The following is a 17,461-nucleotide window of genomic DNA, read 5'->3' as shown; positions in this document are numbered from 1 at the left end:
GAAATGAGTTGCATAATGAAAAATAGTTGTATAATGTTCATAATGCAACTCATTTGAGTTGCATTATGAACATTATGCAACTCAAATGGGTTGCATTATGAAAAAAATCATTGCATAAAATTATGTATGGAACTCGTTGCAAAACTCGATTTTTTCAGCACTCTTCGTATTTATCCAACTCGGCAAGCCTCGTTGGATAAATGTACGACTCGTGCTGAAAAAATCAACTTTTTGCAACTTGTTACATAAATAACTATAATTTAACTGTATTCATGATGTTGCAGGTTGTGTAGTCACAATAAAAAAAGAATTATGGCAATAAAATATTCTTACCGAATGCATCGCTTTCATTAGCGTCATCGAGCATCTTCTCTCTTGATTGCGCTCTCGTATCGAACCGGGCAAGAGAATGAACAGCATTTCGGGGAGCGTTCCCGATCATGTTGGTTCATGAAATGTTACATTCGCGAATGTATCACTTGCTGAGCATGGACCATTCAGTGGTTCGCGATAAAAATCCACACACTGAATGTATCACTTTACGCCTTGCACGGTACGAGGGTAAATGGGTTGTGCTACTTTTCCCCGAATTCCGGTTCGCCGAATGTCGTTTCCCCGAACGCCGATTCCTCGAATGCTGTTTCCCCGAACGGAACTTTTCCCCGAATGACCCATTTCCCCGAATCACACCCTTCTTTATTTTATAGGCGGTTCTTTCAAGTTCTAGTGCTCCTCATACCTGCTGAAACACTTCTGAATAAATAATGGTAATATGCCTGCTTCTTTCCATTGTTGCTCGTTCTTTCAAGAACCAAATTGACCCTAACGGCTTGTCAAATTGTGATCAATTAACTTTTTGAGCAACCTAGCTAACAGGATCACGAATATTTTGTGGCAAGTGATCATTTCGAACAAGAATGTAATGTATATTCTCTTCGGGGAACTGGCGTTCGGGGAAACGACATTCGTGGAACCGACTTTCGGGGAAAAGTAGCACAATCTGGTAAATGAGGTGCGTTTAGATAGGCGCAGAACAGGCAGAACTCAGTCTTCCGGAGGAAGAAGCGCCAGTAGGAAGAACGAGATCACGGAACGATGCAAGAGCACACGGCACATGGCACACGGAAGTTCTACGAGAAGCTGAATTGCTCGCGCAGTGGCTTCGTACCACAAGTCTTCATGTTGAGGTGGTGGAGAGCTGGGAGCATCTTAATGGCGACGTTGTTACAAACACCGAGCGTGGCGCAATAACTGATCTAGGAGTACCTACGTGCGGAATATGAAATACTTCCAGCTTTTGATCTCCATCGGATTGAGGAAAAAGTTGAATGGATGAAAAACAACTAAGCCTCTGGAGCGCTGGTGCAAATCAACTTCCAGGCGAGCTCTTAAAATATGGTGGCGATGCACCACTATACGCTTGGAGGTCTAGAAATTTACTTTGAAATCCACAGTCTTAAATTTCACTTACTTAGGGCAAGTTTTGGCTACAACCGGGTACGCATTTGAAGAAACATTTTCAAAACATTCGAATCGTAGAATCTTAGGAATGTGATATATTCACTGACTATCAGAAATCTCCATTAATTTCATTAGCTCGGTTTATTACGGTCATTCGCAAAGCCTTTCCTTATCATTTATACTGCCACCGTCGTTCGGTCGTAAGGTAAATCGTCAAGATTTTCATTTTGTTTTCTATGTAATTTTATAAAGATATAGAATACGAAAATCAGATAGAAGCATTTGATACCTATGATACTATGTTTCACTAGATCTACATACGTTTCTAGTCGTACCATAAAAATCCACATGAGTAATCGGCTCACAAAGAAAGGGTAAGAAAAAGCTGAGTTCTGTACTTACCAAATCCGGCAAAACATCAAAAGTGCAACATCAAACCTTACGCGGCAATGGAAGATTCTTCGCCTATCAGAAGTTTCGCCCCATGTAGAGAAACGGATCATATTCATCGCGGTAAATTTCCACGAATCCCAGCTTAGCATAAAACTGGTACATGAAGCGATCCGTTTTGTTCACGCAAACGTGCGTCCCGAAGGAAAAGCCATGTGTTCGCAGTGCTGCCAGCAAAAGGGTGATGACTCGTTTGCACATCGTTTCGTCCTCGATAATGTGCGGTTTCAAAATTCGACAGCTCATCAATGACGGATGGGAACTCATCACACAGGTCGGGTAATCTTCGCTAAAATTGTGGAAATACGTAATACTGTCACGAACTATTTGCAACAATTGATTATCCGTTTCTTTGGGCGATTCGTTTCCATCGGATGAACTCAGTTGATCCAAGAGAGACATTGGATACTTTAGACACATTTCCGGTATCCAGCATTGTTCGAGGTTACGAATGAAATTCTTCACATCCAGTGCTGCACAAGCATAACCAACGATCTCCGAATGATTATCTTCTATCACCATGCAAAACTGCGGTGCAAGCGTCAGAAATGGACCAAGGTACCGATCAGCCAAGACACTCCTTAAGGTTTCCGGGCATCGTTCGACGAACTCATCGCCATCGTGCATCGTTCGATAGCACACACTGTAGAGATTGGCTTCGTCCGAGTAGCAATATGGCCGGAAGGTGTACAGATTAACGGCGGACGTTTCAGGAAGTTTATACAGGAAGAGATCGTTGGCGGCATCCAGCGGGATGAGGCGCTGTAGATCAGCCACCAGTCCACCGCGGAATACCCATGGCTCCTGATCGCCGGACATGAATGTTTCCTTCCATCCTTTGCTGAACCCTGTAAAGTAGATCAGAAAACGAAAATCGATTTAGAAAAAGTTGAAATTACTAAACCTTTAAGGTGAAGAATTAACGAAGCACAAATTTGAATAATCAAATGGTGCGCTGAAATGCTTATTGAAATCGCTGGGGCTGAAGAAAGGCGGGATTATGATTTGATTAATATGAATGCGTATAACGGAAGCATACTGGACAACTTGTAATTACAAAGCACATTATGTTGTTAATTGACAAATTGAAGGAAACAAGGATGGAAGAAAATCACCTCTAGTGACCTCTAGTTCGAATCCCACCAGAATGCGATTTCTTTTTTTCACAAATTCATCTGTCAATCTGTCAATAAACAACATTTTGTGCCTTCTAATTACAAATTTTACTAGTATGTATCATACCAACAGATCTGATAAATGCCGGTGAAGGGAAATATATAACATCGCAACGGAGGTGTCACACTTTTCCCCTACTAGCCATATGCGAACAACTAGTAGTTTTCATACGGAATCATTACTTGTCCTATCCTTAAGCTCCAAAACTTACGAAGCAAAAACTAGCCATTCGATACGATATCATTGACTTACATGTATATCCTCCTTGTGTATGCGAGTTGATGTTGGGAGGAAAATGGCCCAATGAAAGCCACTTCACATAAGCACTCAGCAGCGATAGCACAGCAACAACATCCCAAATGTAGGAAAACAAATCGTAGCAAAGCTCCTTGTTAGAACAGCGTGCAATTTTCCGTGCCAGCCGGAAGATGCTTTGACATACGTTCTCGAAGGACTCCGAACGTCGGATCCATTCCTGCACTTCACTCTTGTTGCAACCATCCTTGAGTTCACTGGAATGGTTCGTCGCAGTGATAACGGCCCCTGCCACTGTGCCATTCAGATGACTGCAGTCTTCGGAGTTGGTGCAGCTGGATTGATTAGAACTGGAACTCGCTTTACGATGGCGTTGTTTGCACAACACGACGGCATTGGTTTTGAGCCAGTAGAACTCCGTGAGAAGTTGGAGGGCTTTGCTACCGTGCTCGAACGGTAGATAAAATAGATCACAAAGCAACATAATATCGGTGGCTGTGATGTCCTTGTCGCTGGGGCATCTGCAAACAATGTTAAACAAATGAATAAATCTGAGGAATAAACTATATACCAAAGTTCTCACGGGAAATCAAATAGGTATCTACATTTTGGCCAACAACAAGTTAGATAAATTTTGAAGATTAGAAACATCATCGCAAAGTTTTTATAACGCTGTTGAATTTTATTTCAAAAGAAGCTGGGCTTATACTTGGCTGCAACTATAACGAAATACAATACTTACTTGACTTCAATCATCTCTGCGTTGGAAGTTAAAGAAGTATCCGAACTCTCTACTTGCATACTTCCGGAACAAGTCTAAAATATTTGATGAAAAATTGTTTACCATTCTGTAAACATCCCCAAATCCTCATCATCCTTTCACTTACCGACGTAGATTCCGACATAACGACATCATCAAAATGCGTCTTCATCACGTGTTTCGGCGAGGTCAGGTTACTTCCACATTCCATCGGTTCCGCGCTGGTAGTGCCGCTCGTAGCATTCGTACTGCTGAAAACCTCGTCCACTTTTACATCCTCGTCTTCGACGTTGATCTTGATGCGGTTCACCACTACCTCCTCACCATCGGTCATTTTCTCCACATTCGCGTCACTGGCATCCACCATTTTGACCTCGTTCTCCTCCAAATCCAGCATTTTCACTTCCGCGTCGCCCTTCTCTTCGCCATCGATCTCCTCTTCGACTAGGGGAATCTCAGAAGACGACGATTTTCGTTTCTCGCTGGATTCGTCCAACTTTTTCTGCTCCAGATCATTCTCAATTACGGCATCCTCTTCCAGCGGTTTCCCTTTAACGTCGTGATCGGCGGTATCCTCACTATTCTCCACTTTCTGTTTGTCAGCCGACTCCAGTTTGGTTCCCGCAGCCTCTACTCCGTCAACAGCCTTGATACTCATGATCGGCACTGGAATACTCGAAATCGGAATCGTCGTCGGGATGGCCATGTTAGTTACGGCAGCTGCCACCGGATTCGGAAGTGACTCGTTGGTAATCACCTTGGTGGCAGATACCAGTGAGTTCATGATGGGTGCCGGGACGTTTTCCGGCGCACTTGTCACCGTGCTGCAAACGTCGGCGAACAGCTGCAGCTGAGTGGTGTTCACTTCCGGCACTGCCATGGTGTTTGCACTGGTGGTGGTTGTTGTGTTGGTCGAAGTTAGAGTCATGCAGGTGTTCACGGAAGGTATGATGGGGATGATCGGCATGACCACTAAAAAAAAGCAAAATCTTCATTAGTATTTGTATTTATTCAGTATAACTTTTTTCTATAGTTACAAACTTTTTATTATGTTAAAAAATCAGATAGGGTAAGAAATCAAACTTTGAACTAGTCAAATTGTAATCTTAATTTGAACCATTTCGAAATTCATTAAAACGACGTACTTTTTATGCAAATATTTTTCCGAGAAAGATGTTAAACAGCTTTCCGTAATATAACTTGATTACATGGGCTTTGAAAGCATTGAAAAAAGCGTTTTTGTCATGGAAAACAGGCAATAGGCAACTCCAACGGAAGCTTACGATCCCACAGCATCTGGTGGCAGGAATGAGAACCCTATGAAAAACGTGACTCCTCCAAAATTTCACATGGTGCAGCATAGGCAAAGTGCACTTTTTACACTTTTTCATATCGAATTCCGCATCGTAGAGAAACAAACAAGCACTTTTTGGAAAGAAATTTTAATTCTCTTTCAGATGCGCTTAGATCCGAAACAAACGATTATCTCCTTATCTCACCAAGCGCCTCTACAATTGGGGGTTATCTGAATTAGCATATTGAAAAATCACTGTAATTTCACCCATTTCCCCCCAGAGAAAGCACATTTTCGGTGCACTCGTACAGCTCATGCATTGTATCACACGCAATATGTGAACACGTCAAATGAAAGCCTATTTATCGTAGAATCGACCAACCGAATAATATTTCGCATTATTTGTCATAAAATAATTAAATTTAAGTAATTCTTACTTGGAGAATGTTATCTTAAGGCCTTTTCTTGTGTCATCACAAAATGGCTTCTTCAGGCAACCATTTGTAATCTAAATTTGAACTAGTAATCGGGGGCGAGCTTCCAGTGTTGGCCTGCAGACTGCGCTAGTGGTTGTTTTGTTTACTCTTGGGGGATGAAAAATTACAAATTTAGTTTCCAAGTTCCTGAAGATTTTAGAACATTCTTAGCTGAAATTCCACTGCCTAATGAAAAATAGTTATGATGTTGAGAACCACTGGATTGGAAAGTCTCTCATGCTCTCGCCGTTCTGCGTGCTCGCCGATAGCATTGTAATATATGCCTTCGGTCGATGCACAATCGCAGAGATTAATTAGAAGAATTGTAACCGCCGTTTTATATACGTGTCGTGTTTGTAATGTAGTCTTTTATGTAAATGAAGTTACGTTTTAATGTGTTTGTTATTCGTTACGCCTGAGAGTTTAATTAGACAGTAATATCTCCCGGCCACCCCGAACTCCAGGTCGTAACATATGGGAATTAGCAGATCCATGTGTTTTCTATTGTTCAGCACGAAATTGGCTGTTGTGGGAGATGCTCGAGCTGCTGCCGCCAGTAGTTCAAATTAAGATTAAAATTGGTTCAAATTATGATTACGATGGTTCAAATTAAGATTAAAATCATTGTTGAGAAATATTCGAATTGTTCAATGAAATTCGGTGCAAATACAAACTTTTTACCACTGAACAGAAAGCTTATACCCGTGGCTTTCATGTACATAAGATTTTGCCGTTGTAAATTATATCCATGTGGGAGAAAAAATCACTCAAAATTTGCACTTCGAAAAGTCGCAATTTGGTTCTTTTGATTACCTACCCTAGAAAAAGTTACAAAAATCTACTAAAAGAGTAAGAAAATTGAAATAGTGAAATAGTATCTACTAATTTTTTATAGTAGGTACATCATTTTTTTTTTTTTTTTGAGAAAACGTGCATAAATGCATAAGTGTAAACGGCATTCGGGGAAAAGGGTTATTCGGGGAAACGGCGTTCGGGGAAACGTAGCACAATTTTGATAGAATTTGTTCTGGAACACATAGGGTATCAGGTATCAGAAGGCCGGCTCCAGAGGCACGTTATCCTCCATTTGGGACATTTGTGCCATCGCCAAAATAATAGCCTATTTCATCATCTACCTGAGGGAAAAGGAAGGAAATAAGGATGAGGATGGGGATAAGGACAGGTAGGAAAATAGGAAAAGTATCCTGGAAGAGGATACTAACGCATAAGCGAACCACAATGGGTTTAAACAGCGCCCTGAAAAGGGCACAGTAATAACGCATAGAGCGAAAGAGAGCCTATAGCTCTTTACCACAGCGGGTTAAGAACAAAAGAATATCCTGAATATTCAGGTCTCTGAAGTCAGTTTCACTTAATAAGTGTTTACCGAATACTCGGAAACGCAGTTGCGCAAAAACTGGACAGTTACATATCAAATGATACGAAGTTCCACAATAGGATTGACAGCTATCACATGCAAATAAATCAGCTTGCTGAATATTCACCATGTGATAGCTGAGTCAGCAGTGGCCAGTCAATGCTTTGACCAGAATGCTGCTGTTGCCGCTGGCTGCACTGCCTGAACTCCATATGTGAACTATATTTGTCATGCAAATGCTGTCAATTGCCAGTAGGTTGACAGCAGGGCAGTTAATTGGAAGAATAGCATGATTAATAGAATTGAAGAAGAATAGATTATGTCAGAAGTATAGTGTGGAGTGAGTTTGCTCAAATGTTGATTAAACCTTTTTAATTTTATATCCTACTTAAACTAATTGATAAATAATAGTGAGTTAAAACTAAAATGCTAGTAAGCTTCATGAAAATAATGAAAATTTGTATATTTACAGTCTTTTCCACAAGTTATAAATATGTGAATTCTAATCAACATGCATCCTTAAATTAGAAGCTTAAAGTAAATATAATTTGTACACTATGGAATAGATTATTATCTCAATATTATAATTGCAGAATTCGTAGATCGTTTGTTGCGTCGGGAATTACAGAATGCATTTTAAGAGTGTGGAAACACCGAAAGTGTAAGCAATAAACATTGTAATAGATTTCTAGTATGCTAATAAAACCTCTTTGCAGTTTAAAGCTGCTCATAACCACAAATTATACTGTGCGTTCTGCGAATTGCTGACAACCCGGTGTCCAATAAGATTCCCATTCTGTTCCCTGCCAACAGCTGCAATTCTGCTTTGACAGATTTGTAAGATACTTCGCCACCCTTGGAGATGGCTCGGTACAATACAATTTGGTTTGACGACATGACTCCAATCTATTCCAGTATTGTCTGTGTTGAGTAGCAGCCCAGGTGTGAATCTGAAGCTTTACCCAACACTTCGATCCACTCTTCCCGGGAAGGGAATTTCGTGGAAAATGTCCTGTATGGAAAATTACAAGCAATTGTAAGATAGGTTGTCCCAAAATTGCACATGGTCGAAAAGCTTGGGGGCTCACCCTGCAAATGATAGCTCCTCTCTTCTCCTCTTCCTTCCTCCTCCCGTTCTTCGTATTCTCTACAAGTTTTTGTCTTGATTGTGTTTAGGAATTATGGTGGCATCATTCATTGAATTTTTGTTTCCGTTAACAAATCCATTTTCTTTGATACAGAAAGGTACCTACTAGCGAGAAACTTTATAATTAGGTACCATTTTGAGATGCCTCAGTACCCGGATAGAAACTAACCATAGGGTGTTTGGTGAAAACCATTCCTGCACCATACAGTGTACCCAGACCCGGGTTTAAGGGGGGCAATGGGGGCAAGTGCCCCGGGCCCCCCGATTGAGGGGGCCCCCCAAGAATCCCGAAGCACTATATATATTTTGTTCAACGAACTTATATAAAACACAGTTGTCCTAGAGTAGTTGTTATTGGGTTACCAAAAGTATCGAGATTACTTCATAATCTGAAATTTGACTTGAGAATAAATCGAAATCCTTAACTTCATGATTTTTGGTGCACTGGCACTATTTTTAGAATAGATTTACAGTTTTTGTGGGATATTTTCTTCTATATGAGCTGCCATTCTAAAAGCATAAAACTGTTTTGTCAATTTATTGATAAATGCAAAACAATTGAAATTAAAAAAAAAAACAACAACAACTAAACGATTCAATTGTTTCTCCAGAGAGGTATACAATATTCATCAATTGGATAAAAAGAAGTTTCTTGTTTATTTTGGTGTACACGAGTTTCTCTAAAACCTCTTGAAAGTTTTTATTGAGTTCTGTAGAAAAAATTAAAAACGTTTCTTAACAAAACCAAAGATTATTTTTCCAGAGGAAATTTAACGATAGAAATGTCATTTCATTCATAGGTTAACAATTCAATCACTTATTTGACAATGATTGTGCATGCTTCTGTTGATTATACGATTATATTCTGAAAACATACTCAATACCCATCTGCCTGAGTTCGTTGAGGACAGATGTTTTTATGGGAAAGATATGATAATTATTCCAGGAGATGTTTAAGAAATTGGGATCTATTTTGGAAACCTTGCTTCCTAAAACACCTCGGAGCAGTGGTTTTACATGTCTATATTTTGGGTTTCACCGACGTTTTCGTAAATTTATTGCTACAGTTGCCCCCTAAAGACCTAACTTTTTTCAGTCTTGAAGTACTCGTAAAATATTGCAATCGCAAAAAAAGTAAAAATCTAAAAAAATACGAATTACACAACATTGACAAAAAAATTAATATAAGATTCACATCTTTAAAATGTGACGTGACGCAAATGTAGGAATGATTTTGACAGTGTTTGTTTTGATTTTATTTTTCGGTAGGTGGTGAATTGGGTGGTAAGTAAGCGGCTGGAAGCATGTGGTTTCTCAAACTGTCAACTGCACTGTGGCAATCGGTTGCCTAGGTGTCGCTAGTGAAAATTTACATAGAAAATTTGAATAAATTTGTTCGAGCTAGAACGTCTGTCTGCGATAGTACTGTTACAATACAACATTCGGTTTTTCTACTGTATTTTTTATTCGGGTAGGCCATGGCATTTTTAACGGTTATGTACTGACAATGGTTTATAGTCTATTTTACGAGGCTAATCAAATGACAGAAGTACGCGCTCTGATGTTTACGTTTTCAATCATCATCCGGTTGATGATGGTTAATGACTGCGCGCAAGTCAAACGTAGTTTTTGAAAGTGGCTGAAACAATAATTAGAAATTTTTATTTAATTTGTTTTCGCTAGTTAACGAGTGAATCGCAACGAAAAAAATACCTGATAATTTATTGAGTTTTGTATTGCTTCTACAACAGCTTTTGAGCCTATTTTGGCTCAAATTTCTCATATCTGCAATTTGTCGAACAAGTACCTTTTCAAAAATTACACGATATTCCAGCAAAACAAACGTGCGTGGAATTCTGTCAGTTGACGCCGCTGCTGCGATCAGCTGTTCTGAAACGTCTCGTAAAATGGCTTATACGAGCATAATACACAATCAAACGCACGGCACATTTTCTATACCATTTAGAAGGTGATACATTCCGCAAAACATGCTGATTTTATTGTTAAATGATGTTGTTCTAATCGTTCAAAGACATGAATAAAACGTTCTAGTAGTCCCTATCATTTTGATCAACATATAGGACGATAAAAATGACGTCACTTGTTTATGCTGTTGTTTACCAATAATACCCTACCTTGTCTTATTGTATGCCGTGTATGTGTTATGGTAATCAAATTGTTCTAACCTTGTATAACATTACGTTAACTCACTGGTTCATCTCATCCCACCCGTTTCAATTTGCCTCGGTGTATCTTATTTTCGTTGTTGATAAGATAGTTCAAATCAGTAGATGTAAAAAAGACATGTCCTGCTTTTCAGAATGTCTTGAATTGGAACTTAGTATCTAAAAATTGGTACGTAAGATGTTCGTAATCGCGATTTGAATTTTACATGGATCAACGTATTTGCCTTTATGCACTTTGCCACTATTTCCAGGGCTGTTTCACTGGTCCAGGACTCATACGTCTTTATGTAGAAAAATAATTGAGAATATCGACAAGAAAGTAAGATAAACGCGAAAATATGGCTCAACATTTTGTGGAGAACATCTTCAAAAAATCAATAGGCTGTACGAAGCTTGTCAAGAGAGCTAGCTTTTTAAGAAATCTTTCCCAATTAATTTCTATATGAAGGGATTGAATAACAAAAAAAAACAAAAATCAAATAATGATGTCACCATAATTCCATAACACAATCAGGATAAAAACTTGTTGAGCATACGTGATTTTTTACTTTGTATGTGTTTTTGGGAAGTTCTTATGTGACATTTTAGAGAAATACCAAAAAATTCAAATTTCACCAAATAGCAAATTGTGAATAACTCTAAAACGGATAGAAAAAACGCCATGCTGTCTTCGGCAAAGTTTTTCCTCATAAAATTTCCGATCTTTTTATGGAAATTGTTTTAAATTAGCATAAGGTTCAGATACTTTTTATGATGGGTAAAATGCAAAGTATATAAAAAAATGGCATATTTTAGTAAATTTAAAAATTCAGTATCAAAAAGTTACCTGCAAAACATGTCGTTAATTATTTTTCCCAAGTAGTTTGGATCCATATCAAACTGCAAAAAATATAAAAATAGTGGGTATTGCCAATTTTTGTACGGTAAAAAATATTTGTATGAAATTTATTATGAAAAATGGCCATTTTTCAAAAATCTCGCCGGGGCGACCTCTAAACGTCATTTCTGGAAGTTTCCGTCATACAAAAGTTTGTTTCTAACACCCTTAGCTATCATTTGCAGGGTGAGCCCCCAAACTTTTTGACCATGTGCAATTTTTGGGACAACCTATTGTAAGATCACTTGGAGCAAGGACAATTTTGTCCCAATTCACCAAAAGTGGAAACAACGAGGTGTGTGTTGATGTGCGGTTCACAGGAGTTTCCTCTAGTAGACCGAGTACCCGTAGACGGTAAGTGCAAGAAAGTGCTTCTTGTTTGAGATGAATGTGTAGTGGAGCAACGTCAAAGAGAACTTCGAGCGCTGCCGTAGGAGTTGAAGAGAACGCTCCAGACATCGCCATTAAGCACATCCTTTGCAGATGGCCTAACTTTGGTTGGATCGTTCTCATTTCGCCCTTTTGCCACCACACAAGACATCCATAGGCCAATATTGGCCGAACAACAGTTGTGTAGATCCATTTGATATACTTGGGTTTAAGACCCCAAGTTGTACCAAAGGTTCGCCGGCATTGTTCGAAGGCCATACAAGCTTTCTTGATTCTGAACTCAATGTGAGGTGTCCAGGAAAGCTTGGAATCAAGAATGACTCCAACTTACTTTACCTGTTCAGTCACATCGATTTCGGAATCAAAGAGTCGCAAAGGTCGAACGCCATTACGGTTTCGCCTTTCCGTAAAAAGAACAATAGATGTTTTATTCGGATTAACCGAAAGGCCATATTAGCAACACCAACCCTCAACTACCTGAAGGGCGCTTTGCATCAGGTCGAAAAGGGTGGTGATACACATACCAACTAACAAAGCTAGGTAGTCGTCGGCAAAACCATAAGTAGGAAAACCGCTATTATTGAGTTGCCTCAATAGAGTATCTGCTACGAGATTCCACAAAAGCGGTGACAAGACTCCCCCTTGGGGGCATCCAGAAACACTCAATTTCCTAATTCCTGCTAGACGCAATATCGAGAAGAGGTATCGGTTTTTGAGCATTTGATGAATCCAATTGGAAATCATTGAAGATATGCCATGACTCCGTGCGGCTTCAAATATGGCATCGAAAGGCACATTGTCAAAGGCACCATCGATATCTAAGAAAACACCCAAACAAGATTGCTTTTGAGCTAAAGCTTTCTCGATATCGTAAACAACCTTGTGTAAAAGAGTCACAGTGAACTTACCAGATTGGTAGGCATGTTGGTTCACATGAAGAGGCACGTTGGCCAGATGAACATCACGGATGTGATGATCCACAATGCGTTCTAAGCATTTCAGAAGAAAAGAGGTCAAACTGATAGGTCTGAAACTCTTCGCTTCTTCATACGACGCACGACCCACTTTCGGAATAAACTTCACAGTAAAATCCCGCCAGGATTTGGGAATATACCCTGTAGCAAAACTGCAAACAAGTATTTTTTTCCAAACATGATTGAAATGATCAAATCCCTTCTGAAGCAAAATAGGATAAATCCCATCTGCCCCAGGAGATTTGAAAGGAGCAAAGCTATTAAGTGCCCACTCAATCGATTCTATAGTTACAATACTCCGAGCCGAAGCCAGGGAATCGTAACTACAAGAAAAGACATCAGGTTCATCCGAAGATGTAATATCCACACATCCAGGGAAGTGTGTGCTGAATAAGCATTCCAGAACTTCCTCATCAGAGGAAGTCAGATCGCCATTTGGCAAACGAAGTTCGTTCACTTGGAAATCCTTAGATTTCGCCAGGATTTTATTTAACCGACTGACTTCACTCAAACTGGAAACATTTGTACAAAGGTTTTTCCAGCCGGATCGTTCAGCAGACCGGAGAGCATTCCTGTAGGCCTTGCGAGCCGACCTGAAAGCCTCCGAACCAGCCGAATGTCGTCTTTTCCAGCTCTTTCTACATTGTTTCCTGAGTTTCGCCAGATCAGAGTTCCACCAAGGGGTTCCTCTTGTGATCTTCACAGACCGTAGAGGACATGCTTCTTCAAAAGCTTCCATGATGAAGGTCGTTGTAGTATCAACGGCATCATCTAAATCACTTGGAGTGTCAATGGATGGTGAATATCTATGAAATTTGGCCGCAACCAAATCAGTAAAAAGATCCCAGTTTGTTGACCTGGGATTCCTGAAACGCATTGATTGCGAAGTAACATTTAAATGTTCAAAAAAAGATGTAGCGATGGTCAGATAAAGATTCTTCATCTGACACATGTCAATTGGTCAGCTCGTGACTGATTCTACTAGAGCAAAGCGTTATGTCTAACACTTCCTCTCTACCAGATACCATGAAGGTTGGGCGGTTGCCTATGTTAAGTAATGCAAGATCTGTACTACTTGAGTACTCCATCAAACTGGAGCCTCTCAAGTTAATGTCTGAGCTGCCCAGATGATATGGTGTGCATTAGCATCACTTCCAACAATTAGCGGAAGGCCTTTTGAAGTACAGTATGCGATGACGTGTTTGAAAGCATCCGTAGGGGATGGTTCATCATGCGGTAAATAAACCGAACAATAGACGTATTTCCTGTTGAGGTTTGAAACAGATACATCAATTGCGATAGCACATACATCTCTGGTGGTTAGTTCAGAGATGAGTGTAGCAACTATTGCGTTGTTGACAAGCACACAGGCTCGAGGCATGACACGCGAATTTGCCATTTCATGATTACTGAAAGTAGCAAACACCGGGTTCACAAGGTTTCCTAGATAGAAATTCCCCTTACGGAAGTAAGGTTCTTGAACCAAGGCCACTGGGCTGAACCATTTTGCATAAGTCTGCAAAGATTGATTGTTGGTGTTCTTTTATGCTGAAGATTGATCTGAGCTATCGTAACCGTAGCCACTATCCAAACTAGGCAAGATTAAACTCTTCGCAACAACAGCACAACAAAGAACAACAGCAACAAAACCAAATCGGTATCGATTGGAAAACGCCAAAGGCGAGGATACACAGAATACACTCTGTAAATCGCATAATGCGAAACCATATAGGTGAAAATTTAAACTTATTAACAACATCTTCATAATCCCGCCCTTATTTAGCCTCTAGTGAGACTAAAGAAGGGCAGCTGATTGTCTCGGTGAAACACAAGGTCCACTGCATCATTGCTCCGGTTAGCGCAGTAAGGGCAACATACTGTGGAGGGCGCACTGGTACTCCACAGGCTCCGTTTGCGGTTAGGTTTTTATTAGACCCCTCTAGCCATTCATTCCTAGGCACGGTAAGCATGAAGCCGCATCACACCATGAATTAGCGGTCACCTGTTGGTAGATTCTTACCACCAGAACAGGCGGTCCGTAGTGTTATTCTTAGCCAATTGAGACAATCGCTACCGACACTACACAGCTATCTAGGATGATCGAGAAAAGAAGTTAATATTAATGATCAACTTCATACGGGCCCAAACAGCCCTTAACACGTAGGGTAGGTGTTCCATCAGTAATCTCATGCTCCCTCCCAAATTCATCCTATTCGAATACAAGCGATTACGGTACCGATCGTACCGATTGATTCCGTTCTTTTTGTTTTCATGCGTGCTCACTTCTAACAAAAAAAAAACAAAAATAAGAAACAAAACGAACAACGCTTCAATCCTTTGTTTATCGTAGGATGAAAATGGGAGCCACATGCTTAATAAGGGAACTAATACAGGGTGTCTAATTATAATTCAAAATAAAATTCCCCGAATTTTCCAGATGAACTTGTGAAAGTTTATAATTAAAAAAAAAAAATACCCCAATTTTCTAAAAATTATAAAGGGTGACATAGGGTATCATCGGCAGGTTTGTTCTCTTCGTCATGAGGGATTTGTGTCGGCCAAATTGCCTGAAACTTCATCATATTCAGCTTAGTTGGGAAGGATTTGATGCCAACTCTGAGTTCAGCATGACATACTTTTTTGGGCTAACATTGGTAGAACGATCTATATTTGATCACACTTACTTGTAAGAGCTGGCTGCGGTTTGCTGATCGGTCCCCACGCTTCCTTCTCCTGATAAAACTCCGGCAGCCAGTTGGCAATGGCATTCTTCAGCGCCAACCTCGGATGGTACACATTCTCCGACAAGAAGGCCGGTGCATCCTCCTGGCAGATGCCTTCCTCGTTCTCCGTCTCCAGCTTGATATCGGACGAAATCGACGAACTAATTTTCGTGTCCGCACTGCACTTACTCCAGAATGCTAGCGTTTGGATGGCTATGGCATTAGCGTGAAATTCACAGTTGGGATTCGTTACGACACCGCGCAACAGTGGGATGAGCTCCGGAGATCGACCTGAGTACGGTCCCAAGAAGACACGCTTCTGGTCATAATCGTTAGCATGCAAATTGTCCCAGATGACCGGGGGGCGTTTTATGACTTCGGTTATCTCCTGGATACACTCGACGGTGAGCAGTTTCGAGATAACCTTCGGACCGGTCCACATGATGTCGATGCTTTGAATGAGCTTAGAACCCAGCGTATTGAGATATTCGGATTGCTTCACGGTCGGAACTGCTCGGGAGCTGCAGTACTGAGTGGGACAAAACAGGAACCGTGGACAATTCAAGTGGTTGTAAATTTCGTTGGTTACCGAGACTTGAGCGTAAGCGAAACTCTGGAACACTTCCTTGTCGGATTTACTCATTTCTGGTTCGATATCATCGAACAGCAAGGCAAAGGCTTTACATCCGAACTGAGAAACTTGATCTAGCTTTCGCTTGAGAATAGCTATCTCCTTACTGCTACTGTACGTAATGTCCAGTCCCGGCGAAAGGGCATAATAGAAGTTGATATTCTGCTCGTGAGCAGCCGTAATGAGCCCCGTAAGGTGATCCGCTTCCTCGACCGTATACAGTTCGCGCCAGTAAGCTCGATGTTTGTAATCATCCTTGGGCGCGTAAATGTACGAATCCATGCCCCACTGCTTCAGCTTCCGGAACAGATCCTTCCGCTGCTCGGTAGTCCACGGACGGCCGTAGAAACCCTCGACCACACCACAAATGAAGCCCGTCTGCTGGCCGCCCGAAGCGGAATCGGCACTGCCACCGCCAGCGGATTTATCAGACAAAACCGGCGACGATCGCTGCGACGGATGTTGTGCATCCGAAGTCTCGGCCATTGTTGTTTATGTGTGGGCACCAGTCCAAACAAAGCTTCACACACGATATGTTAGGAATTTTACGACTTCACAAATCCGTTCACCGGATATTTCTACAGTTTTTGATTCCACTGCACCACCGAATTCAATTTACATAAATTTAAACTACAAAAACCTTAGTTTTATTCGGTTTTTCTCGAAAATTAATGGAGTGTTTATGTTACGGCGTGAAAATCTGGACTGGTGCGGAAAATAACTACTTTGACGTTTAGTTGCGGTTGTGTAAGTGCAATGTGATTGTTATGATACTTTGGTCGATGCGGCGGCATGCAAAAATGAAGATGTGTGCGTGCGGTGTTACTCGTGGGTGGAAAATGCGGAAAACGTAAACGAACAACCCTCGTAAAAGAGGGGTGGCTGATGGAAAATTTGTAAATAAACAGCTTGACAGGGGTTGCGTACCGTTAAGTTGGCCGACTTTGTCCTCTTGTGGCTATGTTTTTACGTTGGCTTGTGGACCCTCGGGGATGCTCCGGATTCATGAGTGAAGTAATTATAGTGTCCCACACAATGCATACGTTTGCATGTGCGTGACAGTAGTTTGACACATTTTCCATGAGAAAACTGCCAAAAAACGCAAACCTCGACGATACGGACGCTATGTGTTCCAGGCTTAGTCTGGGGAAAAAAAATCTGCAAACAGATTTTTATGTTAACCATGATTTTTTGATACATATTACGTACACATAGATATATGTAGTATAAAGTTCAAGATACAGATTTTTTTTTTAATTTAATTCCTTTTCCTTACAATGCAT

General features: G+C 40.7%; 1 protein-coding gene across 1 annotated transcript; it reads right to left on the bottom strand.

Annotated features, from left to right (window-relative positions):
* Window positions 1–1,583: 1,583 nt before the first annotated feature.
* Window positions 1,584–16,917, bottom strand: LOC115253996 (protein O-GlcNAcase). Its single transcript, XM_029857874.2, has 5 exons — window positions 15,509–16,917; window positions 4,230–5,074; window positions 4,085–4,158; window positions 3,340–3,863; window positions 1,584–2,759 (listed from the first exon to the last, which is right to left on the bottom strand). The coding sequence occupies exons 1-5, from the start codon at window positions 16,662–16,664 to the stop codon at window positions 1,930–1,932; spliced, it is 3,429 nt and encodes a 1,142-aa protein (XP_029713734.2). The 5' UTR covers window positions 16,665–16,917; the 3' UTR covers window positions 1,584–1,929.
* Window positions 16,918–17,461: the final 544 nt, after the last annotated feature.

The sequence above is a fragment of the Aedes albopictus genome, chromosome 1, assembly GCF_035046485.1.
Source record: "Aedes albopictus strain Foshan chromosome 1, AalbF5, whole genome shotgun sequence".
Lineage (NCBI taxonomy): Eukaryota > Metazoa > Arthropoda > Insecta > Diptera > Culicidae > Aedes > Aedes albopictus.
This window is presented reverse-complemented; position numbering and strand designations above follow the sequence as displayed.